The sequence below is a fragment of the Exophiala bonariae genome, assembly GCF_035927105.1.
Source record: "Exophiala bonariae strain CCFEE 5792 chromosome Unknown scaffold_1, whole genome shotgun sequence".
Classification (NCBI taxonomy): domain Eukaryota; kingdom Fungi; phylum Ascomycota; class Eurotiomycetes; order Chaetothyriales; family Herpotrichiellaceae; genus Exophiala; species Exophiala bonariae.
In genome coordinates, this window is record NW_027042476.1 from 3,547,929 (window position 1) to 3,574,354 (window position 26,426).

Here is a 26,426-nt window from a genome sequence, read left to right on the forward strand (position 1 = left end):
CACATTCAACCTTGACTCTCGCGCACCTCTGGCAGTTTGGCTTGGTTTCATCGCACTTTACCCTTCGCCGTTTGCAGTTGTGACACCCCTTGGAACGCCCCCGGTTGACCATGGTCTGGGTAGGATAGTATTATTCTTCTGTGAGTAAGTTCGAGCGCGATCTTGCTCATCCGGGAAAAAGTGTGTGATCAAAGAGTTGATATGGGATGTTGTCCAGGTGTGAGAATTTGCCGTAGGAATGCGCGCATGAAGATCAACAACATTCAGCCTTGCGAATACTTCGTTGCCAAGATAGCCAGCCAGTCTTCGTAAGCGCGTTGTGCGTAAAGCTTTCAATATTCTTGTGTCACCGGTCTCCACGTGAAACACCAACAGCGTTGTCTCAGGAAGGTAAACTAAAAATGTCTGCGACTGGTGTAGGAAGTACATCTAATCTCGAGACTAAGATATGAAGATTTCGCAGTGTTCGATGAGAACGATATTACTCAAGAACCTTAGATATCCTAATTAGACCTGGCCCCCAATGCATATCCTGCTGCCTGGGAATGGAGACCCCGGCACGTTTGTTTGAAACGCCGCTGGCATTTAGATGATGTTCTGCCTTGGCACCTTGGCAGGAACGACGCAGCCTTCAGGCGCAGGCGATCGGTATCAACGCGTCTTCAACTTATCAGGGACCTACTGTCGCAACATGATTTTGGCCAAACGGATGCAGAAGGGTCCCATGAAAGGGGCTTTTGGACCTGCTAGGTGGATACTTGTTCAGGTACAAAATATTTCATTGCCCCTTTGTACCTAATTAGCGCCAGGCTCAATGTTAGCCCAGTCCATTTTGGGGAAGAGTTTTGCGAGCACCACATTTCACATATTAGCCTCATCATGATCAAATTGCCAGAAAAAATTCTAGCTGTGGTTTTGAATCAGCATTTAGCACTCAGGGTCAATGCAATCTATGGCGTTCTGATGCATGTTTTAGCACTGCCACTGTCGCGGCGGTAGGCTGGCTCGCAAAATCGGCCATCATGACCACGACCACGGTACAGAGCCGCTCGCAAAGTCCATTGATAGATTCTTTTGCGAGCTGTCGTGTAGGGTGATAGTATTCGTTTTGGGAGTCCAGGTTTTGTGATTGCTGGAACCTACTTAAAGGTCGAGTGTAGTCACAAAGTTTACAATTCCACATCATTGAATCCCACGAACTTCGTGCAACTTTGAAGCTTTACAATTCAAATTGTCACTATTGCTGTTTACCTTTTTGAAGCATTCATTCAACAACCAAAATTCATCCGAGTCGATCAACATGTCGAAAATATCGTGTCCCAATAACGAACCGAGCCCGTACGAGTATCTGCCTTCCGTTGCAGGCTCGGTCGTATTCATCCTTTTATTTGGGTTTGTGAGCTTGGCTCATACCTTCCGAATCTTCAAAGATAAACAGTGGTTCATGGCAGCTTTCGTCCTCGCTGGAGTCAGTACGTTGCATCACGCTTGTTGTGAATGTGGGATTAATCGCTGATCGGGTTTATTATATCACGTAGTGGAAGTCGGTGGCTACGCTATACGAATCATGGGTCATAATAGCCCATGTGATAGCAACACAGAGATCGTTCAAAAAATCCTGCTACTCGTCGCGCCTTCAGTCTTCGCTGCAACCATCTACATGATCCTTGGCCGTACCATAATTGCGGTGCAGGCTGCTCATCTGTCTCCTATTCGACCTTCCTTATTGACCAAGATATTTGTTACAGGAGATGTCATCTGTTTCTGTGTTCAGTTAGGCGGTGCTGCCATCATGTCTGGGGCTAACCTAACCAGTGTCAGAACAGGAAGATATATCATCCTTGCCGGTCTCGGCTTACAGATATTCCTCTTTGGCTTGTTCGTTTTTGTTGCCACCATTTTCCACATGCGCATCCGCAAAGAACGCACTGATGCATCGAATCGCCCTGAGATCCAATGGGAAGTGATGATCATGGTTCTATATGTTGTCAGCGGTGTGATCATGGTGCGAAATCTGTTTCGAGTTGTCGAGACTGCCGGAGGCCGTGATGGATACCTGCTTTCCCATGAGTGGCCGCTCTTTGTCTTCGACGGCATTCTCATGGTGTGTGTTATGGTTATCTTACTATACTACTTCCCCACATTTATCAGGCCGAGAAGAGCGTTTGGGATGGATGGTATTGAAACACAGCCTGTGTTGAGCTACAAACATCGTAATCCATACCTGAGATTTTCTTCACCAGCCCACAACGACAACAACATCAACAGCAACAGCGACTGATCTTTGACTTGGAAGAATGATTCGAATCGTTGGAGTCTGACTAAGTACGAGACTGGAGAATTACAAGATGGTAGATCGGGAACGAATCAAGAAGTGGAGTTGTGGCGGACAGGGGAGTTTGGTCTTCACAGGAGGTCGAGTTCGATTATCGTTCACCACTTGATCACCCAGAAGGATGCAGAATAGATAAAGGTTGTCGTGTCTTTATTCAGCTAGTTTTAAAGAGATAGATACACTGGTAGAGTTGTTTGTATAGTTAAAATACAAAATTTCTTTGGGACTGTCTATGGAGACAACAAGCACCAGGTGAGTCTGCATATAGTCCGTGGGCGTGTCATTCTTACAGAGCGTTGCTTTTCACTTCGTTTCCCGCTCATCCTTCGCCTTCCGTCTGAATTCTTTCTTTTAGCTCAGATGGGGCACCACGAATCGCCTCAGCTTGTTCCTGAGTGAGGACAATGTTGAAGTATTGTTGAAATGCTCTTAGTCGTTGATCCTCGGTTCTGAAGATTTCTAGTGTCTCTTGACCACCATCCTTCCTGAGAAACAGCTGATCTCGAATTAAAAGCAAGAATCCGCAAGGGTTTTCCTCTGCCGTATCTTCTTCGAGCAAAAATCTCTGAACAACGATAGTCTTGGCAAAAGAGCTGAGGTTCATGTTATAGTAATTTAGCACGTCAAAGTCAGCAGGAAAAAACTCCGTTTCTGCAAAATGGTAAACATCATTCCAAGATCCAAAATCCTTGCGTGTCGCATAGATCCACACTCTTTGAACAGGATCTTGATGCTGCGACAAGCACTCATGCCGAAGTGATATGTCTTGGCCCGGCAGTCCCCCCCGCGACGTTCCAGATACCAATGGCAAAGGCTGTGATGGCCCGTCCGCTCCATAACCAACATCTACAAGATATCTCGTATCACCGATCGAGACAATATTTGCCATGTGACTCCTGAGTTTCTATTAGTTACATGACGCTCGAGTATTCTTGATTCATACATTGCTCGCCAGCTTCCGTCCAAAATTCCTCTTGTCGCACTGGTAATTCGACAAACAATATGGAACACCGAGAAACCAAGACTTCGAAGGATATCTGCAAAGAACCGATTGTTTTCCAAACAGTAACCTCCCCTCTTGTTTAAAACGATCTTTTGAAACAAATCGACGGGCTCCAAGGAGATTATCTTATTGGGTGAGTAATGTAAGGAAAGCGATTCGAATGGAACTGAATTCAGCTGATGCTTCTGAAGGGCTCTGAGAAATGTATATGGATCGGCTGCATGGCGTGATTTGTGATAATCAATGCGATCGAAATAGATTTCTAATTGTTCCTTTGTATAAACCATAGTTAATCTGCTTTGAGGAGTCTAGGTTTGCAAGTCGCCCGTCGATCAACGCACGATGCCTAGGCACCTTTTTTCAGCTTGACGCCACACAGCAGAGTCTTGGCTGCTTGGCATATCCTTCGAGGGAGAAGGGAAAGGAGCACTATGTCATCGCTGGAGGGCTTCGGGCCGTACATAAGCTTGTTGCTAGTTCCTGGGCCGGATTATTACCCTCATCGGTTCGGCAATGTAACTTGACTTTGCAATCAACCTTCAGGACGTTTATTGGGATCTCAGGGATTCAAACGGCTGTGTGATTGCATAGCCGTAATGCTGGGCCTGGTCATGGCAATTGAACAAACAGACTTAACCGTGAAAAACAAGAATACATATAAAATGAGAGGTGAGCTCAAAGCACTTGCGGCCATATTCGAGGTTTTCGAACCGTTGTTTCCAATTTGTTCGCAATGCTTTCCCACCTTTTTCTTGCCGCTCTATTCGGTGCTGAAATTATCGCCTCGACGACCTTGACGGCTCCAACGGCTACAATTGATTCGGGAGTCGTCATAGGTATAGCGACGTCTCTCATTGGCTCGAAGGTGATTGTAGATAAATTCCTGGGCATCCCGTTTGCTGCTTCTCCCACTCGTTTTGCGCCGCCAGCGTCCCCGACGTCATGGCCATGGCCATATGAAGCTACTCAGTTTGGTCCTGCCTGCATCCAACAATTCAACTACCCTGAAGAGAGCCGCAATCTCACCATTTACCTGGAAAATACTCCCCCTCCACCCGCGGGCGAGAGTGAGGATTGCTTGAATGTGAATGTTTGGGTGCCGAGGACAAAAACAAACAAGAAGACTGTTATGGTTTGGATTTATGTATGTTGCAAGCATTTCAGAAAAACCTTTCTCACGGCGACAGGGTGGCTCTAAGGAACATGGTTCCAATTCAATATCTAATTACGATGGGGCATCCTTTGCAGGGCACCAGGATGTCATCATTGTTAGTTTGAACTATCGGACAAATGGTGAGCATGTTGACTTGTGTCGAGTTTAGCTGACATCGGAAGTGTTTGGCTTTCCAAACTCACCGGAGCTTCCACTCGCTGAACGAAATCTAGGATTTCTTGACCAACGTAGGTCTCTAACCCATGCTTTTCTCGTGCTAATCGGATAGGCTTCGCACTCGCCTGGGTTCAACGAAATATCGAGGCTTTTAATGGTGATCCTGAGAAAGTGACGATTTTTGGTGAATCAGCTGGTGCCGGATCTGTCGACACCTTGCTGACGGCATTTCCAAACAATCCACCGTTCCGTGCCGGAATCATGCAGTCCGGTCAAGCATCTTTCAACATCAATCCGACGAATGAACCGACGAGCTGGTTGGCCTTGTCTGCAATATTGAATTGCACATCTTATGCAAGCAACCTTACATGCCTACGTTCAATTCCTGCGAGTGCTCTGAAGTCTACCATTGAGCACATGGCGTTGCCGTGGCCGGCAGTAAATGACAATGTCACGTCGCCACGGTATTCGGAAGCAGCACGGGTGAATCGCTCAGTTGCTAATGTTCCAATTCTAACAGGAACAAATGGGAATGAAGCAACAATCCTCACCGTTGGGGAGACCAACGTCACAGCATTTATTGAGAACTGGGTGCCACAACAAATGATACAGAGTGTGCTTGCAGTATACACTGCGAATGATCCTGATTCAATTGCCAACTTTTTCACCGACTATGCGTTCCATTGCCCTGCGGCCATTGTTGCGAATGACTCCCAGGCAGCGGGATTTCAAACGTGGCGGTACTTCTTCAATGCAAGCTTTGCCAATACACAAGTGCTTCCTAATTTGAAGGCATACCATGGAGCCGAGATTGACCTTGTCTTTGGTACTTATCCAAAACAAGACTCCACGGAAGATGAGGAGCGCTTGAGTCAGAGTATGCAATCGGCCTGGGCAGCATTTGCTAAGAACCCCAATCGTGGGCCAGGATGGAATGAGGTGCCTGATGTTGCAGTACTCGGCCCTGGGGTCGGAATTTATGGCGATGGAACAGGAGATCTGAGGAAAATAGTACATGCCGGATCTCTAGATGGTGGGTGTGGGCTGTTTCGGAAGTTATTCGAAGCTATTGGTGTTGCTGCTGCGGGATATACAGGGGAATAAGTTCGAACCAGTCATTTTCGCAGGATGCAATACATCCAGCCTCAAAAAATTGAACCCGGTTGAACACTCTATGCGAAGCCCCAATTCCTCTGTCACCCACACTCATGCTATGTCTAATGTCTCATCGAAGCTCAGTATCGTATAACGGTCCTTCCGCGACGAGAGCTATATCGCACCTAATTTAAACTTTCAGTCACATAGATTGGCATATACACTGAGTATAGTTATGCAGATGTTGAGTCCATGCTAAAGCCACGGCATATAAACACCTGGATTTACGGCTTCCGAGAGTGTGTTTGTTCTGAAGTTATGGAAACAATCTTTAGGAAGCTGAATACTTTGGTGTGAAATAACTTCGATCTTTCCGGTAAGAAGTGTCACGCCTCAAATGTGCCTTCAGCCTATAATGAGCCTCGTCTACCACTAGGGTTCATACGCCTTCAAGCAAAGGAAGCAAAGGTTTCGGGAACCAGGATGCCGAAATCGGTGCCGAGTCGGAGTAGGAGATCCGCAGTGGTCTCAGATCTAAAAGTAGGAAATGCGGAACAATCTAATCGTAACAGAGATCTAAGGGTTAATAGTATTCTGGTACGAAAGAATACGCAGTGAAGTATCGTCATCAGGAACAAGCTATCGTATCCTGCTGTTATGAGCGCGGAAAGATTAATAATTCTCTTCCTATAGGTGCGGAAAATTTTAAAGCCCAATACCTACGTCATGAGAAATCACATTGAGCTCAACCGGAGGCAGTCTTTGATTGGAAAGTACCTAGGAAGTTGTTGCACCGTCTCAAAGTGCTGGCCGAGCAGGTTGGTCCTCTCGTATGCGTAAGCCCGAATCCGTTTCCGCTTAACCACTACGTCCGATAGGCACGGTCCCTAATGACGTAGTGTTCTGCTAATTTCTGTTAGGGAATACGATTTCAGTAGAGAAAAGGTGTTGATTTTCGTATTCGCATACTTTACACAGAAGCGTATGTCTGGAAAGTAAGATGTGGCTGAGGAGTTTGCGTAATGGGTCATTAAAATTGGCTCCGTTCTTCGATATAAATGCCATAACGCCGTTCGAAAAGCTCGATTGTAATACTAAAATACATCCGCAGCCTCCACAGCTTGTCCTGATTGTACTGAATCTATCATCAAAAACTCCTCAGTGCCCATCACCATGAAGCTCAGTGCCTCTCAACTCCTCATTTCGTTGGGTCTTTGCGGCATCGCGACACGTGCAACTCCCACTGCTCGATCATCCACCGAAAGGTCGTCCACAAGCTGGACCACAGAGAACGGAACAAAGTGTACGAAGTTCAGCCTTGTGGTCCCAGTCAATGCGACAAATCTTATACTCGAAGGTCCTCGAGTGGATAGCAGTTTCGATGCTGTTACCTATGCATGGGACGGCGATACATGGTCCTCTGCAAACGCAACGGAACGTATCAAAGGGACCATATCCGTGAACACCGCTTTCAACATAGCGGCTCAGTTATGCATACCATCCTCTGGCGGCAAAAGTGATATTCTCCAGATTGCAACCCATGGTAATAGCTTTGATAAGAGGTAAGTTCTCGTCCTAACGACCAGGTTTGTGCGTCATGCACCGCGGATTGGAATTTTTAACATAGTTCCTCATAGATACTGGGACGCTGAAGTTGAGCCAGAAAACTACAACTATATCAGAGCAGCTACGAACGCAGGCTATTCCATTTTCACATATGATCGGCTCAGTGTTGGTGGCTCTGACAAGCCCGATGCATATGACATTGTACAAGCTCCCGTTGAACTCGAAATCCTCCGAGGGGTGACAGAGATGGCTCGCTCTGGCGATATATCGAGACTTGCCGCGCGCCAGATTGATACAGTGCTGCCAGATTTCACTAAATTTGTCCATGTCGGGCACTCTTACGGTTCCATCCTCACTTCGGGGCTTCTTGCTAAATACCCTGACCTTACCGATGGATCTATTCTAACAGGTTTTATTATCAATCCGCACGGCCCACAATATCAATTGGGAGTTCGAGGATACCAGCTGGCAAGCGAAGCCTTCCCAGAAGAGTTTGGTCATCTAGGATCCGGATACATCTGCCCTGGTGCTAAGTACAACTTGCACAACTCATTCTTCGGTGGTGGAGATTTCGATCCGAAGATACTCGACTACGGTTGGAAGATTAAGCAGCCTAGTACAGTCGGCGAGGGACGCTCGGCTATCGCCCTCCTAGGACTTACTGCACATAATTACACCAAGCCGCTTCAATTCTTTCTTGCCGAGTTCGATGCGCCAGTCTGCAATGGCGATTGTAAGGAAGCATACAACTTGACTCAAATTAGGGAGACAATTTATCCAAACAATCCCGTTGTTGAGGTACATATTCAACCTAAAACTGCTCACGGATTCACATTACATCGTAACGCCACGGGGGGATATGAAGAGATGTTCAGGTTCTTTGGAAGAAATGGTCTTTAAGCTGCATGAGTTTTACTTGAAATAATATTACATAATAGTGCACGTTTGCCAGGAAAACACTTGCTTGGCCGAGCTACCTTGCCCTTTGGATGTCAAGAAAAGTTAGCATAATAGATCTTGCGAACGGAATTCCAACGCTTGGTATTACTAAGGATCATCTCCCGCCTTTTGTTTGTGCTCCTGGCTCTTGACGTTTTTCCACTCAAGACCTAGCGACGAAAGAAGAATCAAACATGCAAGACCAACGTATAGATACCAGATAGCCCGGATTGAGTCGTTGTATAGTCTGAGTACCGCCAGAAGCTTATCCGAGGGCACAGCAGTTCTCAGCCATATGGTACCGCTATTCGTGACGTTCTGGATGTCGACTCCAGGTAGGATGTCCTTCAGTCCCTGTTGGAGTTTGTTTTGCATCAGTGTCTGAGACACTGTGACGAAAATGGAGCCCCCCAGAAGGCTGATGAAGTTCAACAGTGATAAACCAATCGAGACCTCGCTGTCTGGTAAGACAGTCTGAGCAGAAACATTCGGACCTTGAAGGACAAGGCCCAGTCCAAAGCCGGTGACGATCTTCGTGAGAATCAGTGTACGTTCACAAGAACAGCAAACCTGACATACCTGGTAAGATATCCACTTCCCTGCGCCGACATTCACCGTCCAAGTGGTTATGAGAGCCGAGCCGAGGATGACAACGACACCACCGACGATCATGAATGGTGTGTAGTACCCAAGCTTGCTCGTGGCAAGTCCAACGACCATAACGGCGATGACATTGCTGAGAAGAAGAGGCAGTAACGACAGTCCTGAGCTTTGCGGTGACTCTCCCTGAATGACCTGGAACCAGATGGGCAGGTAGAAGGCATAGCCGACAAGCACCGGACCGATGCCCGCTTGCGCAAAGCAACTAGCAAGTATACTTCGTTGGGAGATAACCTTCCAAGGAACCGTGGCATCGTTTTTCATCCAAGCTTGGGCAGCGATGAAAATGATAACGAGTACACCAGAGATGACGAACAAGGCAATGATCCGACCATCATTCCAGGCATATTGAACACCACCCCATTGGAGAGCAAACAACAGACAGGTGGTAGTTGACGAGATCAACACAAAGCCGAGAGGATCCAGTTGCCTGATTTTACCCCACCAGGTCGTCGCAGGCTTGACCGGTGGTGCTCGATCAGGAACGAGAAGGAGTAGGAGCAAGGAGACTCCGCCGATGGCCGCATTGATCCAGAAGCACCACCGCCACGATACTTGGGTGAGGTTTCCCCCTGCTATTGGCCCAAGGATGGAGGCCACGCCAAAGACAGCTCCTAGCCCGCCGGCGTATTTCGGTCGCTTTTGCAAAGGCAACAAAAGTGTGATGAGCATGAAGGAACCGGAGGCAATTCCCGCAGCGCCGATGCCACTAACGACTCGGCCGACGATGAGGGCATTGGAGGTAGGGGCAGCAGCGCATACCACAGATCCTATCTCAAAGATTGCAACCAAAGCCACGAGTATCCATTTCGTGGAATAGTATTTGTAAACTCGTCCGAAGGATAATTGCAATGCGCAAAAGGGAAGGAGGAAACCGGCTTCATACCAGGCGACATCTCCGAAACTGTTGAACTGGTTGGTGATGACAGGGATCGCAGTGCCGATTATGGTTCTGTCCTGTGATCAAGTAGTTAGCAACGCCCAGAGATGGTGCAGGGCAGAGTCAAACCAAGGCAACGAGGAAGACAGCCAGATAGATTGCAGCCATGGCAGGCAAGATGACTTTCTTCGGAGGATATTCTTCCGTGGTCACGGTGTTGTTTGGTCGTTGCTGTGTCTCTTTCCAGGAAGAGATCCCGCACACTGTCTCCATTCGCGACTCATTCTCTTGTTCGGGAGTCATCTCATCTGTGATTACCTTGCTGTCCATATTGTGGGTGTTGGACGGTTTGTTTGCGAGACATTTGGCGGATTGATCCAGGCATTGCTATTCTTATATCCAGACCGCTCGATCCAGATGGACCTATCGAATGCGTCATGATCTCTGCAATTGTAGAGCGAGATTTCGATCTTTAGTCCTCTTTGATATTAAATCTTCTCCTACATCGAGCAAGGGTCCGGGAAGGTCGTGGTTGGGATGGAACTCGGGTTCGCGCCCGAGCTTTTGGTGATTCGGACTAGCGCCCTGCTCTCCATCCGAGTATGGCAGTTCGGCCGAACTACCGATATATTCAACTACGTCACTCCTTCCTCTCCTTCTCTTTGCAGCCATCTTAGTGACACGCTCCAACGGCAAACGCGATGAAGAATTTAGCGTGTATACCTTGCGCAAAGAGGAAGGTGCGCTGCGATAGACTTGAACCGGCCTGCTCCAGTTGCAAACGTCGCAAAAAAGATCACTGCAGTTATCCCCAGGTCTCTGCGGCAGATAGGATTCAGCGACTGGAATCGGAGATCAGAAGACTTGGTGGAGACTCGAACACGTTGTTGATGGATGAGCGGTCAGACATCAGGGTAGGGGTATCAAATGATAAGCAAGCATCCAGGCTGGTAGGGTTTCTCGGACTGCAGCATGGAGGAGAGGGGACAGTGACTAGTCGTGCCCAAGGTGGCGACGCAGTGCTTGTCGAAGAGGGAGGGCAGTCCTTTTACTTGGAATCGTGGGTATCTCCTTCCCCCGAGCCTGAGTCACGGACATTGACCGACTGCAGGCGGGCTTGGGCCAGTTGGCAGGACGATACACAACAAGATGCGCCTGGGCGTCAGCACAAACTTGGAAACCCCTTCCTAATCCAAAATAATCCTGGGGCTTTTGCGAATATGTTCTCCATCACGAGTTCCATTAATTTCACCTCAAAACTGCCAACACCGCAGCATGCGAGCATCCTATGGGGTATTTTCTACGAAAGAGTCGAGCCGCTGATTCGAATTTCCTTTCGCTGGACTCTGGAGGACATGAAGTCGAGGTCCATCGCAGGGAAGCCTCTGACCGACGCCGAGTATGCCTTTTTGTTTGCGCTATACCTCCTCAGCGTCGTCAGTCTCTCTGAAGAAGAGTGTGCTCTTCAACTCGACCAGAGACGATCAGACTTGCTTCTCAGTCTCCAAAACTCGTGCGAGGCAGCAGTAACGCGCACAAACCTCTTTTGCATCACCGATATTGTTGTTCTGAAGGCTTTGGCCATGTATATTGTAAATATGCGTCTTTCATGAGATTCCTTTATCTGCTAACAAACATCCAGATGGCTGGGGCTGGACGACTGAGCACCGCAAGCATGTGGTCACTCATGGGCCTGATACTCCGCAACTCCGAAAAGCTCGGCATCCACCGCGACGGTACGTTTCTTGGTCTCTCTCCTGCATCCACAGAGGAGCGGCGTCGCCTTTGGTGGCAATTACAGCACTTTGACCTTGGTCTGGCGGTTATGACTGGAGTCACATCTCTGACCTTAATGGCGGACTGGGATGCAAAGCTGCCGTTGAACATCGAAGATGACGACCTTTACCCAGACATGGGGGAAGCTCCGCGCGAAAGACAGGGCCTGACTAGCATGTCATACTGCCTTTACACATACTGGGTCATTCAGCGTCAACGGGCATTCTTCAAATCTATTCAAGGTCGATTTGAGCTATCGTGGCAATCCAAAGAATCGTTGCCAGAAGTGTCCAAGGAGATGTTGATCGAGCAGCTCGAAGAAGGCCTCAACACAAAATTTCTGCAGTTCTGCGATCCGATCAAGCCAGTCGAAGTGTTGCTACAATTGTCTGCTCGAAGTCTGATTTGCATGCTCCAGCTTCGGACATTGTACACTCTCCTGCCGAATGAGCAGATGAGTCTTGAGCGTCGAGAGAAGCTTGTGACAGCTTCGATGCGATCCCTCGAGTATAACATCGCAAGTCACTCACATCCTATCATTCGACCATTTCAGTGGTGGGTCAAGGGGATGTTTCCATGGCATTCGCGTAAGTTTCTCATAAGCCGATTATCTTAGTTACGTCTAACAGTGACTAGTCGTATGCATCCTGATCGAAGCCTCGCGACAAGATGATCCTTCTAAGGTTCAACAATTGTGGGAGCTACTTGCTCGTGTATACGATGCAAATACGAGTCTTTACCAGCTTTCAGAGGATCGACGACGCTTGCATGCCGCCGAACTCGTCTTGTCAGCTTCAAAGACCCGCCAGATGAAGCCAAGCCCGAATAATTGCCCACAAACTCCCGAATTTGTGATCAAGTTGGAGGCTCAAGTTGCTGGCCTTGCCGGAAAAGCAGCAGCGGAGTCGACTACTCCGTCGCCGAATATAGTGAGGGACTTGTCGACCGAGTTTCCTACATTCGAGAACGCCGTTCCGTTTGATTTGGACTTCCAAGACGTAGACTGGGGCTTCTGGGAGAGCATTGGCTGAATTATCATGTCAGTATGAGGACTCTAAGCGGAATATTAGCGGTCCGGAAGGTGAACAAGACTGGGGCAGTTACAGCATCATGTACGCACATTAACGTGCTTGAATCACTCCCGTCGAAGCCCGTATCATAAACGGGCGAATGCAGCAGGAAAACCTTGGTCGTCCTCGAAAGTTTGTCCAAGGTTCGTGCTAAGCTACCATATCGTGGGTTACTCAATACAAGCACAGCGGGTATCTTCGGTGCTGTGGTCGCGATCGCTGTTTTTGAAAATCTTTCGGCGAAGACTGTCGAGATGGCGAACGTCTCGCAGGATCTAAGACCGCAGGTTCAATGCAGTATTTTGTGATGGCAGCTAGCGAGTAGACGGTCTATGGCCGTTTTGAATATGTGGCAAACAAGATTATTCAAGGGTAAGAGACCTTAATACTAATTTCGCAGTATATAGCGCTTTGCCTTGCGTGTTGCTTGGCGATGAGGGTGTAGTTGGGGCGACTAGAAGTATCGAAGGGGAGAATGGTTTTCTTAACGCTTACAATTCCAATAATACTAAGGACTTAGCTCGATTGACTAAGACCGGAAATGGGACTGGTTGGATACTGCTTTGAGACTATCCTCAGTATAGACTCAACTTTCGATGATAGCCAGCTCCTTCATGGCCTAGAAGCGTCCGAGATCAATTTGTTCCTTACGCTTCGAGACTATAATTCTATTAACTAGGGGGTTTTCTATACTGGTGCTCAGGGAGAAGTGATGCCTGTGGTGCGACGCTGGCTCCAAGTTTCGCTGAGAAAGATTGTTAGCAGTGCTGGAACGCTGGGTCTACTTATGCCGGAACGAAACTACTATTCTAGAGAGACATAGGAGGTGGACCATGGCGAGGTGTATACTATTCGACGTTGAGAGCTAGTAAACCAGTGTGGCTCTCTCAATGAAACGCATAAACTTTAAATCTCAGGCACGGATAGTGAAAATGTTGACATTTCAGACATGATTATCGAGGTAAATGATCTAAAGCGAAGCTCCTTGAATACGGATACAACGAGCTTCAGATCAGTCTACGGTACTACCCACACGAGAACTTTCTTAGATTATTAAACATTCTAGACGAAAACCCCAGTAGTTGTATTAATTAATAGGATTTAAGTAGAATCAGTGTATCGACGTATATTTGTACTCGGCAAACTTTCGATATAAGGGACATCTTGGAGCTTCTCGTACGAGACTACGGGGTAACCTCGTGATCCTCGGATTGAAGGAATTGAAGGGCAAGTATACTAGAAGTACACTCGTGGGAATTAGGAGCAATGGAGCTAGAGTCAGAGAGTCTAGTATACCCCAACTATTACAAAGGTATTGATTTGTAATTCAAGCTTTTAATAAGCCTCGCGAAGTTATAAGACCGAATAACGAAGCCTCGCCATCTACTAGGACCGAACGTTAACATTACGACTTATATTGCTAGTAGAGTAGAGACTCAGGATTATGAATGAGTCTAGTAGTTTTCTATATATCCTAGCTGATGAATACTTAATCGGCTTCTATATCTGTTCCTGCACAAGCCTCTTTCTTTATATCCTCTTCAAGGTCAAATTAGTTGGAATATAGTAGACTTTATCTTGTAAGATCTTTTTTGGCAATCAGCAGTTACAGTAAATCCCAATTCTTCAGAAAGTCTCGCCTTTTTATTGAGCCTTCAGTACAAGGTTTCTCTCCACGAAACATGGCTCAGATACAAGTAATCAACAAGTCCAACTATAAAGAACACCATCTGGTTACACTACCAGCCGAGGCACTTCTCCCATTAGCAGAGTCATCTATTAGAGTCCAAACTACTCTGTTCTCCCTCACGACGAACAACTTTACCTACGTTCGTTTTGGAGATCTAGTGAAATGGTGGGACTTCCATCCATTGCCACCGACGACACCGGCTCCGTATAACGACCCTGAAAAATACGGCCGTATATCTTGCTGGGGCATCGGACACGTAATCGAGAGCACAACTGCATTAGTTCCAGAGGGTACCAAAATCTATGGTTACATTCCCATCGGGACGCTGCCAGTGACCAAACGAATAGAGGCGTCCGACTCGCCAAACTACATAATGGAAACAACGGAGCACAGGGCACATCTTTCAGAGCTCTACAACCGATATTTTATCTACCGTGATAATCCAGAGTCCTCATCGAACGATTTTGCCTGGGATGCGGCGATGAAGGTGCTCTTTGAGACTTCTTACTTGATCAATCGCTTCGCGTTGGCCTGGGACTTGGAAGGCCATCCACCTATTTCTCCCAACGGACTAGGCGCCTGGAGCGTTGACGATGCAGATCTCAAAGACACAATTCTGTTAGTCTTCGCACCATCCAGTAAGACAGCTGCAGCATTCGCCCAGCAGTGCAGAGTTCTAAGACCAAGGAACTGTCAGCCGCATCGCTTAGTGGGAGTGGGTTCTGATGCCTCGAAATCACTGACGGAAGGGTTTGGTTGGTACGACGAAGTTGCCGTCTACTCTGACGATCCTATCGCCCTTGTTGGAGAGGCCAGCATCGGATCAAAGAGTAAAGTAGTCATTATCGATTTCGGTTCCCGGGGCATAGCTTCTGCTTCTTGGGCCAACAAGCTTCATGGTCGGGTCGAATCTATCCGATGTCTACTGGTTGGCACCTCTCCTACTAATTCCCAAGGTATGCGCGAAACCATTGTAGCATTTCCCGACAAGGGCGCCACTTTGTGTAGCGCAATCGCATTACGAAGCGGAGCAATCCAGGTGATCGGACCCACTACTTACTTTAATGATCTGGATAGTGCTTGGGACGTGTTCAAGAAAGGTGGTGCTATACCGGGCGTAACGTTGAAGATTGGAGACGGAATGAACAGCTTCATGAAGGGCTGGGATGATCTAGCCTCTGGGAAGATACTATCTTCCACAACTCTGTTATTTGAAGTTTAGTGTTTAGAATTTCTCCGAAGTTTCGGCACATAAGTCTTAGATTATAAATATTTTAAGCTACATAGGGACTCCACGAGTCGCCTATAAGCGCTTAGTATCTCTTGAGTACAAGTACACCAAAGCCGAACACACGATATGCAACAATGATTCCCACCATGATACCAATTAATTTTCCATGGGTGTCGTTGCTGCTGTACCTATATGCATCAACAACAACAGTACCTCTGATCTTTCCCTCCGACATCAAGTCACTCGGGTACATGCAGTTATAGCTTCCATTACTACCAAGGGCGCAGTCGTAAATGGTTGTCTTGAATTGGTTAATAATGAGGCCTTCCGTGACCCAGGCCTGATAGTCAATGTAATGGAAAACATCTGTTCGAGCTAAAGTAAGCGGAGGTAATTGGAGAAGGAAAGTAAAGGGTGATAATTGAAAAAGGTCTTACATTTCCAAAAGACGTTTAGAGTCCCCGGGGGCACAAGGAAGCCTCCGACACACATCCACAAACCATTCGCGAATGCTGTAACAGCCAATGCTACGACAAAGATTGGCATGATGCTCGTAACAAGAATAACAAGACCTTCCGCGGCGAGCAGGTCCAAGAATAGGTATAACGTGAACATCCAAAAGCCGCCCGCACTCGGGCGAAAGTTGGCTAGCCAATAAGCAATAACACTGAACAAGAATGTTATGAGAAACAGATAGGGCATGCCGATAAGGAAGTTTGCCAGCATGAAAGGAAAGGGGCCGTAGAGCCCATTGGCTCTTTCTTTGCGAAACATTTGCAAGTCCTCCACGTAGGCAGGAATGTAAGCCACTGCCATGAATGACATGAAAGCTCCACTGAAGAATATGGCGTTTATCCACGTCTGGATGGACGTCTGTTCATACGGAAGCCTCAACCAGACAGTTCCCATCATAATAGCAAGTGCTGTATACATGGCTATGCGAATCTGATATGCTATCATGTCTCGGTAGGACTTGATGAATGCTCGGTGAAGCAATGTCCATGTGACAGTGGCCATGTTTGGCCTGCTTGTATTCTCAACTTGCAATGTTCCTGTATTGTTTTGGCTGAGTGACAACACCTCCCGGTTTACATTTTGAGATTTGCTCGAAGTAGCCCAAGTGTTGTGAATTTTTTCAAGGTGTTCTTTAGCTGCACTTCTGTCTTTCGCGAAGTCAACATTGACCAGATCGAGTAAGAATTCAGCAGGGTTCGTGTGGAGGGGGATTGGATAACCGATTGTGTCAAAGTATGATTCAAGGTCACCTCGTGGACCAAAGAAGCAAGTCTTCCCAGCTGATAGAAGCATAATCTGATCGAGGAGTTCAAAGGTTGTGGTTGAGGGTTGATGAATTGATATGACAACAACTAAGTTGAGTTCTTTGGCGAGACTAGTGATGTAAGACATCACTTCTCGAGAGGCTGCGGAGTCAAGGCCCGAAGTTGGTTCATCTAGGAACAGAATCTTCGGAGATGTGACAAGCTGACTGGCAACGCTAACTCGTTTCTTCTGCCCCCCTGAGATGCCTTTCCGTAGGGGAGTACCGATGACTGAGTCCGCTTGCTCCAGTATGCCGAAGGATTGAAGAGCATCGTGAACACGCTGGTTGCGTTCAGTCTTTGAAATAGACTGAGACAGGGCGAGACGGGCTCCAAAATCCACAGTTTCTTTGACAGTCAAACTTCCGACTAGAGCATCTTCCTGCTCGACGTATCTTGCCACATTACTGAGCTTAGAAGCTGTTGTGGATTGACCGTTGACATGTATCGTGCCAGTCAATTTCATTTTGGTGGAAACAAGACGATGAGCTAAAGCATTGAGCATAGTAGTCTTGCCACATCCGCTGGGCCCCATGAGTGCAAGAACTTTTCCTGGCTCAACATGGCCGAAGGTCGAGCTCAAAATTGCTTTTGGCGTTTTGCTCTTCCGATCCTCAACATGAACGCTAAGGTTCTCCCAAGACAGAGTATGGACTGTATCGTTGACGAAGAGAGCATTGGTAGTCAGTCCGCACTCCAGATCCTGTTCCTTGGTAACACAAGTTTTGGATTCCATTGGAGGGGCTTCGATTGAAGAAGGATCCATTTGCCTACACGTTTAGTGGATAGAACTCGAACAAGAGGGAGAAACACACGAGATCTGTGAGGCTTCGATCAGCAATAATATTCGGTGGAATAGATTTTTTTCCCTTTGCAGAACGACAGAGACGGCGAGTACCATATAGTAAATAAAACAGCGTCCTGACTCCTTGGGAAAACGAGCTCCAGAGGTCGTTCGTACAGAGGTCCGAGAATGGCAAGTCCAAGACGGAAGGGGTCCTCAGGGCTGGCTGAATGTGGCATGATCTGCAGCACTTTCTTGCCTGGCCCGCCCTATCATAATGCGGAAGCAAATCAGTGGGTCGGGACTAGTACGCCTGAGTGCCGACGTACAAACACGAAGAACATGCTTCCACTAGACGATGGCGGCTACGTTGATAGGCCCATTGATATCACCTGGCTGGAATATTGGCTCTGCCACGTATAGGTGTGCTCGTGAAGTTAATCATGGCTGTGGTAGGTAGTCGGACTGGCCGTCGTGGCTGCGGGTGAGCGAGGACATCTGGTGATTTAACGTGTGAACTTGATTTGTCCATTCGAGGGCTTAGCGGGGATGAGGATGGACGGGCCTGCTAGACTAGATCTCCGATTGATTAGGGGCAGACCATTTCAAAATTTTGACATCTATTTGGACGTATCTCTGCTTCCGTCGCGACAGAAACACGAGAGACAACCTTGTCGCTTTCAGCTACGCCTACTGCACGATATAGACTAGAAAATCGTTTAGCCATGCTTGATACGAGATACATGACTAATTTAAGCATTTTTAGTGATATCTGCTCCGGCCAGTGGTTGATGACTTAATAGGCTACAAGAAGGTAAGTCGAATTTCTTTTACAATCATGACGCGTAAGCACTGTAGGAACATCGGCCGGCTATTCGCTATCTCGAAACAAGACTCAACACATAACTTTGAATTACCTGGGAAGTCGTTGTATTGCCGAAATATCTAGAACTGACAGCTCATGAGAAGACCCATGCATAAAACGCAAGAGGGCTTCCTAAGCGCTATCACAGGATGCTTTGACTAAATATTGCACTTAATAGGGCGCCAATTGAACCTGAGCAGAGAATTGAATGCACTGGGCACGCCGACTTAGAGACGGAGTCGAGTTAGGAGTTTTGATTCAGTGAGTGTAGCCTACCTACAGATAAGAACAAACAGCAAAAGTCAAGCTGAATCTTTAGCGGCTGCGTCAGCCAAGCCACCTTAAATCCAAGGCCACTCGGTTAATCCGGAGCCTGGCTTCTGACCAGCAACCTGAACAAAACCTCGTATATTATGTAAACCATCTCGCCTAGGGAGTGTTTTCCGCAGCGTCTGCCCAATAGCCTTGTCTAGAAGTTGTTAGGCGCCGCTCGAGGCGAGATACCTTTGCCATGGAACGCGCCATTGGCTATCTACTCGAATCTACCTTCGCTGACACCGCTTAGCTGCTCAAGTCCTGTGGGCGGTAAAAGCAGAGGGTGAACCACCCCACAGGAAGCAGCGAAATCCACTCACTGTGCTACTTGGCCCTTTCACACTCACCCAAATGGGCAAGTCTTATTCGGTACAGCCGAAACGCACCCATCAAGAACAACTGCAATGGCTCCGGTGCTGAAATAAACTGTTTTCAGTAAGATGAGTTGCAGGATTGTGGCTAGCTCAAAGGTGCATACAATGGGCGGAGTGTCTGTAATCTTAGTGAGTTGGTGCGGTCTGAGAACTCAATACCGGATTGACCGTCCTCCTAAATATAATATAAGGCTCCTAAATATCACATTATGTCCGTCTTTGGGCCTTCCATAACAATATCAGACTTTTGTATCGCTACCGGCAAACTTGACCCTCAAGAAAGGTCTAATTTCCTCATATATAGCACACCATGGCCGTGCAGAATTCCGCGGGTGGCTATAATGCGTATCTTAAGAAAATGAGGCACCGGGAATACCCTCAGTTATCGGGCACCACATACCTTGACCATGCGGGCACAACCCTCTATCCGGCGTCCACCATAAATGCATTTGCCAAAGATATGTCGACCAACCTTTTCGGCAACCCGCACTCTGCATCTCCCTCATCTGCACTGTCAACAACTCGTGTAAGCGAGGTCCGACGGCTTGTATTGGAACGATTTAAAGCAGATCCAAAGCACTTCGATCTAATCTTCGTCGCCAACGCTACTGCCGCCATCAAGTTGGTCTCACACGCCTTTCAAGATCACGGGTACTGGTATGGGTTTCACGCAGATGCACATACGAGCCTCGTAGGAGTCAGGGAGCTCGCTACACATGGACATCGATGTTTTGCCACCAAAGAGGAGGTTGATTCTTGGATTGATTCCGGTATCAATGATGAAGCCATACCCCGACTTTTTGGCTACCCAGCCCAATCTAACATGACGGGGTATCGACTCCCACTAAACTGGGGTGGGAAAATCCGCGCCAAAACAGCCTCGCAGAAATTTCCAACGTACACACTCCTCGATGCTGCCTCATATCTCACCAGCGGCAACCTCGACCTCAGTGATCATACCCAGGCCCCTGATTTCATCACCCTCTCGTTCTACAAGATATTCGGCTTTCCTGATCTTGGTGCTCTCATTGTGCGAAAAGAGTCCAGTAATCTTCTTCTTTCGCGAAAATACTTTGGTGGTGGTACTGTGGAGATGGTGACAGCGATTGGAGATTCATGGCACCAGTTGCATCGAAGCGAGATCCACGAAGCTCTCGAGGATGGCACACTTCCTTTCCATAATATTGTCGCTCTTCACCATGCTATGGACACACATAATAGACTGTTCGGCACCCCATCACAATGTTCTGATTGGGCTTCTCATCTCACAGAACACGGGTATAAGAGGCTCTCCAACCTAACCCATTACAACGGGGTGAGAGTATTGCAGATCTACAAGTCTCCCCATGCGCAATTTGGAGACGCTCGCACACAAGGACCCATAATCTCCTTTAGCATACGCTCACATTTGGGCAAGATTATTGGCAAATCTCGCTTTGAAGCACTCGCAATCGCCGCTGGTATTCAGCTTCGAACAGGTGGGGTTTGTAACCCTGGCGGCATTGAAGCCATGTTGGACCTAGATTCCTGGGAAATGAAAAGAAACTTCATGCAAGGGATGAGCTGTGGGAATTCCTTGGATGTTATTGGCGGTAAGCCGACTGGCATCATAAGAATTAGCCTGGCTCCAATTACCACGAGAGAAGATGTCGACAGGTTTGTGGAATTCGTGAAGGAGTTCTTCGTAGTCGACGAGAGCGAGAAGGACTTGCCCAGGCGCCAGTTCGCACAGAACAGCCAACCACCTATTCCATTAATCACGCCGATTACAGGCTGCTTACCGATAGAAGTTTTGTCAGAAGATTTCCACTCTACAGTCGAGGCAGAGGCGGCCTACATAGGCTTCCATGAACAATGGTTCATCAAGGATCTTTCGACTGGAAAAAGAATTTCGAACCAAGAAGAGACACTCCAGAAGCTTAAACTGAAAATGGAATTTGATGAAAACCAAATGACTATATCATATATCGGACCGAACAGGCAGTTAGGTCAGCAAAACTCGATCGTGGTCGAACTGTGGAAAGGATTACAGATACCAAAACACATATCAGCGGCTACACCTACTTCGATGTCAGAGATTCAATGTTTCTTTACCTCCATTACTGATACACCTACCACATTAGGCCATCGATTGCAACGTCTAGACCAGAAGTCTTCGCCCTTGAAATGCCATATTTGCGTGGTCTGGTGGTGTGGCACGGTGTTTAAAACCGCAGAAGACTTGCACCAGCATTATTGTCAACACGGGCAAAATTTTCAAGGCTCCCACGCCGAAAAGTGCAATCGAAAGAAAGAAACTTCAAAAATGCTGAGATCTCAAGAAAAAGCTTGGTTAAAGACAGGATTCGTCAATGTTTCCAGTTTTAGCGAGAAGTCTACTGAGAATTTCGACTCAGGTATAGCAAAAATGTGGCTACAAGGTCGAAAAGAGAAATCGAGTTTCTCATTTAGGCGACTATGCAGCATCCGTCGATAGACGAGGACGAGAGGGAAGGCATGGCAATGTGTATATTAGAGGCAGGATTTTTTATCTTTTGTTGATCCTTTTGTGCTCTTGAATTTATTATTAGTACAAGAAAAACATTGTAAGTATACAGTAAAACTTGTTAAAGACTTCTTGTTCATCGAATTAATTAATAGTTGTATATAACTTTAAATCTGTCCAGACAGTGACTACTATCCATGTCGACATTTAAAAAAGAATAATTATAAGAAGTTGAATAACGCACCGCTCTAGAAGTTGCACATTCTATCAAGCCATGATGCGCTTCGCTTTTACTCGAGTTGTCCCGTTACAGTAGTTGTATCGGGCAACTTGGTTCGCTCAAGGTGATAGTAGAACCACCAGGGAGACAGAGAGGGTAGGCGTTAATGGCAGCTTGAATAGACTGGATGGACGAGAGACCTGTCAGGGCATCGAGATTGATACCAGCAACACCAGTCCGGCCAATCACCTGACAATTACCAACACAAGCATTCAATGCAGACGTAACAACTTGGCCCAGAGTACAGAGGAGTCCTGCAATACCCGTGCTACAAGTTACTCTTGAAAGTCCAACTTCGTTGAGGGTTTGGCCGAGACAGAGGGTGAGAGCAACTCCGCACGAAGGTTGAGCAGCCGCTGAAGTTGTCGTAGTAATGGCACCACCTGACGTGGTAGTAGCCACTCTGTTTGTTGTGGTAACGACACTCACGGTGCTCGCGCGTGTAGCGCTAGTGCTCGTAATGCTACTTGTGCTAGATGCTTGGTTTGCTGGCACAGTAGACAAGGTGCTTAACGTTGATGTGGAGCTTGCAATCGATATACCTATGGATGTGAGGCTGGTTACCGTCGAAGAAGTTGCTCCTGTTGTCGATTGTATGGGGCATGTCGGGTCGCTCAAGACGAGGCTGACAGTCTGCAAAACATTACATACAGAATTCAACTGTCCGGCGTTGATAGCTGCTTGAACTTGCTGTGGAGTGATCCTTAGGCCAAGGATCTGGTTGCCTCCGACCAGGACTGAGAGCACGTCAGGTGTGCCAAGAAGTGTTGGTACAAGGTTCAATAGCTGGTTAACACTGCAAAGAAGGCCACCAAGAAGCGGGCAGGCCTGAGAACTGACTGTATTGGCGGTGATCAGCTGAGAGTTCAAACAGATGTTGACATTCAGGTTACAGATTGGTATAGTGGGTGAAGTGGTTGTCAAAGCAGCCGAAACTGTAGTAGATGTGGCTGTGGCCAAGGACGAAGCGGATGTGGGCGAAGATACGGCTCCTGTAGATGCTGAGTTTGAAGACGTTGCTGAGCCATCAATAGGACCAATGGAAGAACGAGCCGTTGAAGCGGAGGACAATGATGATGACAGCGTGGATGTAGATGTCCCTGCTAATGATCCTGTTGACGTTCTTGAAGATGGTCCGGTCGAAGTACTGACCAATGAGCCTGTCGATGTTCCTGTTGATGTTCTTGATGATGATCCAGTCGAAGTGCCGACCGATGAGCCCGTCGATGTCCCTGATGATGCGCTTGTCGAGGTTACTGAGTCACCAATTGGGCCCACAGCCGAGCTAGATGGTGATGATGCAGCAATTCCGGTGCTTGAGGACCTGGAGGAAGTTCCGCTGGACGATGCCGGTACTCCAGTCGTTGGCCCACCAACTGGCGCAACCGCGCTGCTCGCTGTTGACAAAATCGAAGAACTTCCCGTACCGCTGGAAGTTCCAACAGTTGAGGTACTTGCAACACTGCTCGAAGTGGTAGCCGTCGAGGTACTTGCGGTACTACTAACAGTGTTCGCTGTCGAGGTGCTTCCGGTACTACTAACAGTGTTGGCTGTCGAGGTGCTCGCCGTACTACTCGCAGTGCTGGTTGAGGAAGTCGAACTTGTTGCAAAGGGATCTATTTTATGGTTAGCAAAGAGCTTCACAATTTTCTAGACAACGTACCAAAGGGAACGAGAGAGATCGGGTTAGCACAGGTGTCGGCTGCAGTATATATGCTGATGGTTCCGTCCGAATTTAAGCAGAAGCCTGATATGCCTCGTAACAAAGCAATCCTCTGAATGATCCCTTGAACGAGCCCACCCACAAAGTCCCAGAAACGGAGACCTAATGGAAGTGTCAAGAGGCGCTGGAGTGGAGAGTAGAATGTAGTCGATGTGCCAATGTAAAAGCCTCCAGAAACAAAAAGATTGTTGTCCGCTTGGAAGACCAATGCAGCAGCAGCTATGCTATTGACCACGATACCGTTGTTGTTGGCATCAAAGCCCAGATACTGCACGATGTTCTGTCTCTTACGCGGTACTATAGCAGTCGCGCTGATTTGTAGATAAAAGCCCGTTCCTGTCGTTGGGATGGCGGTAGTAAGGGTGCCAGTCGACGTTGTGCTGCTAGTTGAAGAAGCAGATGAGACAGAGGAGGAAGAGGTCGAGCTGCCAGCAATTGGTCCTACTCCAAAGGACGAAGTCGATGTGGTTGTGCTCGTAATGGTAGGACTGACGCCGTATGAGGACGCGGATGTAGTACTCTGGCCACTGGGAGAAACGGTAGGTGTGTGCGAGGTCGCAATATTCCAGTCCTCCCATGCTTGACTCTGACCTTTGGGATCATGACGGTCCGGAAGTGGCCAATGATCTCCTCCTTTGTGGCTATCTTTCCCGGTTGGGATTGGAACAGGGCGAGTGCTGTGCGCTGGCTGGGTGAAACGTGGGACGTTGAAGATTATGACTTTGGTGATATGGATGTTGAAATCGAAAGTCGTTGCACCGGAGAAGGACTTGGTGACGATTGCATCCCACTTCTTGCCGCTTATCACATTAATCTTTTGTGGTAGGACCTGCAGCGATGGTCGGCCACCCACAGTGACGGTGATTGTAGCTGGTGGAGCAGTAATTGTAATTGGAGGAACAACTTGGGGGAATGTCCAGGTGTATAGCCCTGCTTTTGGAATGTTGCCCTTGCTGAAGCACTGAGCTTTTGCAGTGACGGTCGAAGTGGGTGCAGGTCGCTCGATCAAGGTTTCATACCACTCAGCACACTTTTGATAAGGCTTTCCTTCTGCGTTGACTCCAGACCGACATTCGACGACATCTAGGAGCTGCGAACGACCAAAATCCGCTTCCTGTTCACACTTCTTGCATAAACCACTGCCCTCCCAGCCGGGAATTGCTAGAGGTCCAACCTCGTTATACGGGGCTATAGCCCTTCTTGTCACAGTTTCGTAGATAGTAGTGCTTTCAGTGGAGTGACCTTTCCCTCTGAACCAGTCAATCCAAGTATGGTTACCAGCAGATGGAGCCGTAGTGACCTGAGCGAGTATTTCAAAGTGCTGAGAAACCCTGAAGGGTTGCGTAACATCGGTGACGGTAGTTTGTTGCGCAATTGTACCATCCCAGGCGTGAGGCACCACGGTGGAAACATACGTGTAGGTCGTCCAGGGATACTTCGTCTCACATATGGCCTTGACGCAAGCGGTCGTCGGTGAACAGGTAGGCACGGTCTGATACTGAGCAGTAACAGTTACGGGAGAGATCTTGATGCTGGGGACATTCGGGCAAGGGTCAACAACGGTCAAGACGTCGCCCAACGTTGTCTCGGCTCCAAGTAGAGCCAATGCGGCCGTATTGATGGCCGACTTAGACCACTTCATAGCTATGGAAAAGAGTGACTTCGGTTCAGAATAACAAAACACAAACAAGAAAGAGTGACTGAGTTAGTAAACAACTTGGAAGATGGATATCGATTGACTTTAACCCAACTTCTGAGCACTATCTTATATACCTTCTGTAGCATCAGTAAAGGAGTCATTTGCCACAGTAACAAATTCTTGTTTTTGATTGCGTTCAGCAAGCAGCATCCTCTTTCGGCCATGACTGACAGCTTTTGAGGATTGGTAGTAGGTGTATAGATATCTGTGCGATCCTTCACAACTTGAGAATGATTGCACAGAAGGATAATTTGTTTGTTGACAAGGTTAGTGGGTCCTTGTCTACTCAAGTGAAATATCATATAGGGGTGTCGACAATTACACTTCAAGACGCTAGGATTGGTAGCAAGTACATGGAGGGGCTCTTCAGTCCACCAGACCCTAATCCGAGAGTTGTGCATGAACCTTCTAGGGAAAGAACTACAGGTGCCAAGATTCTGACGTCGGCGATCGACCCATCGTTGTCAGGAGCACCCTGCTTGTCAATGGAAGAGTGGGTGAGGCGTAAACTTCAATGTGCATGGGAATTTTGAAAATTGAAAGTAGGAGAGATGTGTTGTGCCTCCTTAGTCATACCCTCTTCGCATAATAAAGCATGAAGGACTCTACCTTCAATTCCCTCTTCTCGCAGCCCATATTTATTTTAGAGTCTCGTTATTATTCACCAATAAAATTCATCTGCCGTCGAGAAGGTCTTAAGCTACTGGAATTAAAACCAGTTCTTTTAACAACTAGGATTTCATTCAATCGCTGAATGACTGTCGGATGAACACAGTATGGAAAGAAGGTATTATCAAAGCCTGTGTCAAGAAACAGATGATATACGCTGCATATATTCGGCTTGTGCACTAGCTAATGTCACGGGCGTTCAACGGGTGTCGAAGCGCTCGTCAATCACTGGTAAGCGAAGTTACTTCAGCACTACCGGATGTAAAAGCCGTTTGAGTGACCACCCAAGTCGTAGGAAGCAGACGACTGCAGCTGCGCACCACCCAACACATGATTTG

The 26,426-nt window shown here is 47.6% G+C and overlaps 10 protein-coding genes across 10 annotated transcripts; 6 read left to right on the forward strand and 4 right to left on the reverse strand.

Moving 5' to 3' along the window:
- Positions 1–1,567: 1,567 nt before the first annotated feature.
- LTR84_001245 (uncharacterized protein) lies at positions 1,568–2,281 on the forward strand (the record flags this gene model as incomplete). Its single annotated transcript, XM_064844871.1, has 1 exon — positions 1,568–2,281. The coding sequence occupies one exon, from the start codon at positions 1,568–1,570 to the stop codon at positions 2,279–2,281; it is 714 nt and encodes a 237-aa protein (XP_064712731.1).
- Positions 2,282–2,654: 373 nt separating this feature from the next.
- On the reverse strand, positions 2,655–3,224 carry LTR84_001246 (uncharacterized protein; the record flags this gene model as incomplete). The annotated part of the gene is made up of 1 exon (XM_064844872.1): positions 2,655–3,224. One exon carries the CDS (start codon positions 3,222–3,224, stop codon positions 2,655–2,657), a length of 570 nt encoding a protein of 189 aa, XP_064712732.1.
- Positions 3,225–4,071: 847 nt separating this feature from the next.
- Positions 4,072–5,772, forward strand: LTR84_001247 (uncharacterized protein; the record flags this gene model as incomplete). The annotated part of the gene is made up of 3 exons (XM_064844873.1): positions 4,072–4,405; positions 4,725–4,739; positions 4,781–5,772. 3 exons carry the CDS (start codon positions 4,072–4,074, stop codon positions 5,770–5,772), a joined length of 1,341 nt encoding a protein of 446 aa, XP_064712733.1.
- Positions 5,773–6,936: 1,164 nt separating this feature from the next.
- On the forward strand, positions 6,937–8,229 carry LTR84_001248 (uncharacterized protein; the record flags this gene model as incomplete). Its single annotated transcript, XM_064844874.1, has 2 exons — positions 6,937–7,325; positions 7,401–8,229. 2 exons carry the CDS (start codon positions 6,937–6,939, stop codon positions 8,227–8,229), a joined length of 1,218 nt encoding a protein of 405 aa, XP_064712734.1.
- Positions 8,230–8,376: 147 nt separating this feature from the next.
- LTR84_001249 (uncharacterized protein) lies at positions 8,377–10,138 on the reverse strand (the record flags this gene model as incomplete). The annotated part of the gene is made up of 2 exons (XM_064844875.1): positions 8,377–9,885; positions 9,938–10,138. 2 exons carry the CDS (start codon positions 10,136–10,138, stop codon positions 8,377–8,379), a joined length of 1,710 nt encoding a protein of 569 aa, XP_064712735.1.
- Positions 10,139–11,391: 1,253 nt separating this feature from the next.
- Positions 11,392–12,615, forward strand: LTR84_001250 (uncharacterized protein; the record flags this gene model as incomplete). Its single annotated transcript, XM_064844876.1, has 3 exons — positions 11,392–11,400; positions 11,451–12,171; positions 12,221–12,615. The coding sequence occupies 3 exons, from the start codon at positions 11,392–11,394 to the stop codon at positions 12,613–12,615; spliced, it is 1,125 nt and encodes a 374-aa protein (XP_064712736.1).
- Positions 12,616–14,336: 1,721 nt separating this feature from the next.
- Positions 14,337–15,566, forward strand: LTR84_001251 (uncharacterized protein; the record flags this gene model as incomplete). The annotated part of the gene is made up of 1 exon (XM_064844877.1): positions 14,337–15,566. One exon carries the CDS (start codon positions 14,337–14,339, stop codon positions 15,564–15,566), a length of 1,230 nt encoding a protein of 409 aa, XP_064712737.1.
- Positions 15,567–15,657: 91 nt separating this feature from the next.
- Positions 15,658–17,660, reverse strand: LTR84_001252 (uncharacterized protein; the record flags this gene model as incomplete). Its single annotated transcript, XM_064844878.1, has 2 exons — positions 15,658–15,941; positions 16,013–17,660. 2 exons carry the CDS (start codon positions 17,658–17,660, stop codon positions 15,658–15,660), a joined length of 1,932 nt encoding a protein of 643 aa, XP_064712738.1.
- Positions 17,661–19,542: 1,882 nt separating this feature from the next.
- Positions 19,543–21,708, forward strand: LTR84_001253 (uncharacterized protein; the record flags this gene model as incomplete). The annotated part of the gene is made up of 1 exon (XM_064844879.1): positions 19,543–21,708. One exon carries the CDS (start codon positions 19,543–19,545, stop codon positions 21,706–21,708), a length of 2,166 nt encoding a protein of 721 aa, XP_064712739.1.
- Positions 21,709–23,637: 1,929 nt separating this feature from the next.
- On the reverse strand, positions 23,638–25,878 carry LTR84_001254 (uncharacterized protein; the record flags this gene model as incomplete). The annotated part of the gene is made up of 2 exons (XM_064844880.1): positions 23,638–25,364; positions 25,875–25,878. The coding sequence occupies 2 exons, from the start codon at positions 25,876–25,878 to the stop codon at positions 23,638–23,640; spliced, it is 1,731 nt and encodes a 576-aa protein (XP_064712740.1).
- Positions 25,879–26,426: the final 548 nt, after the last annotated feature.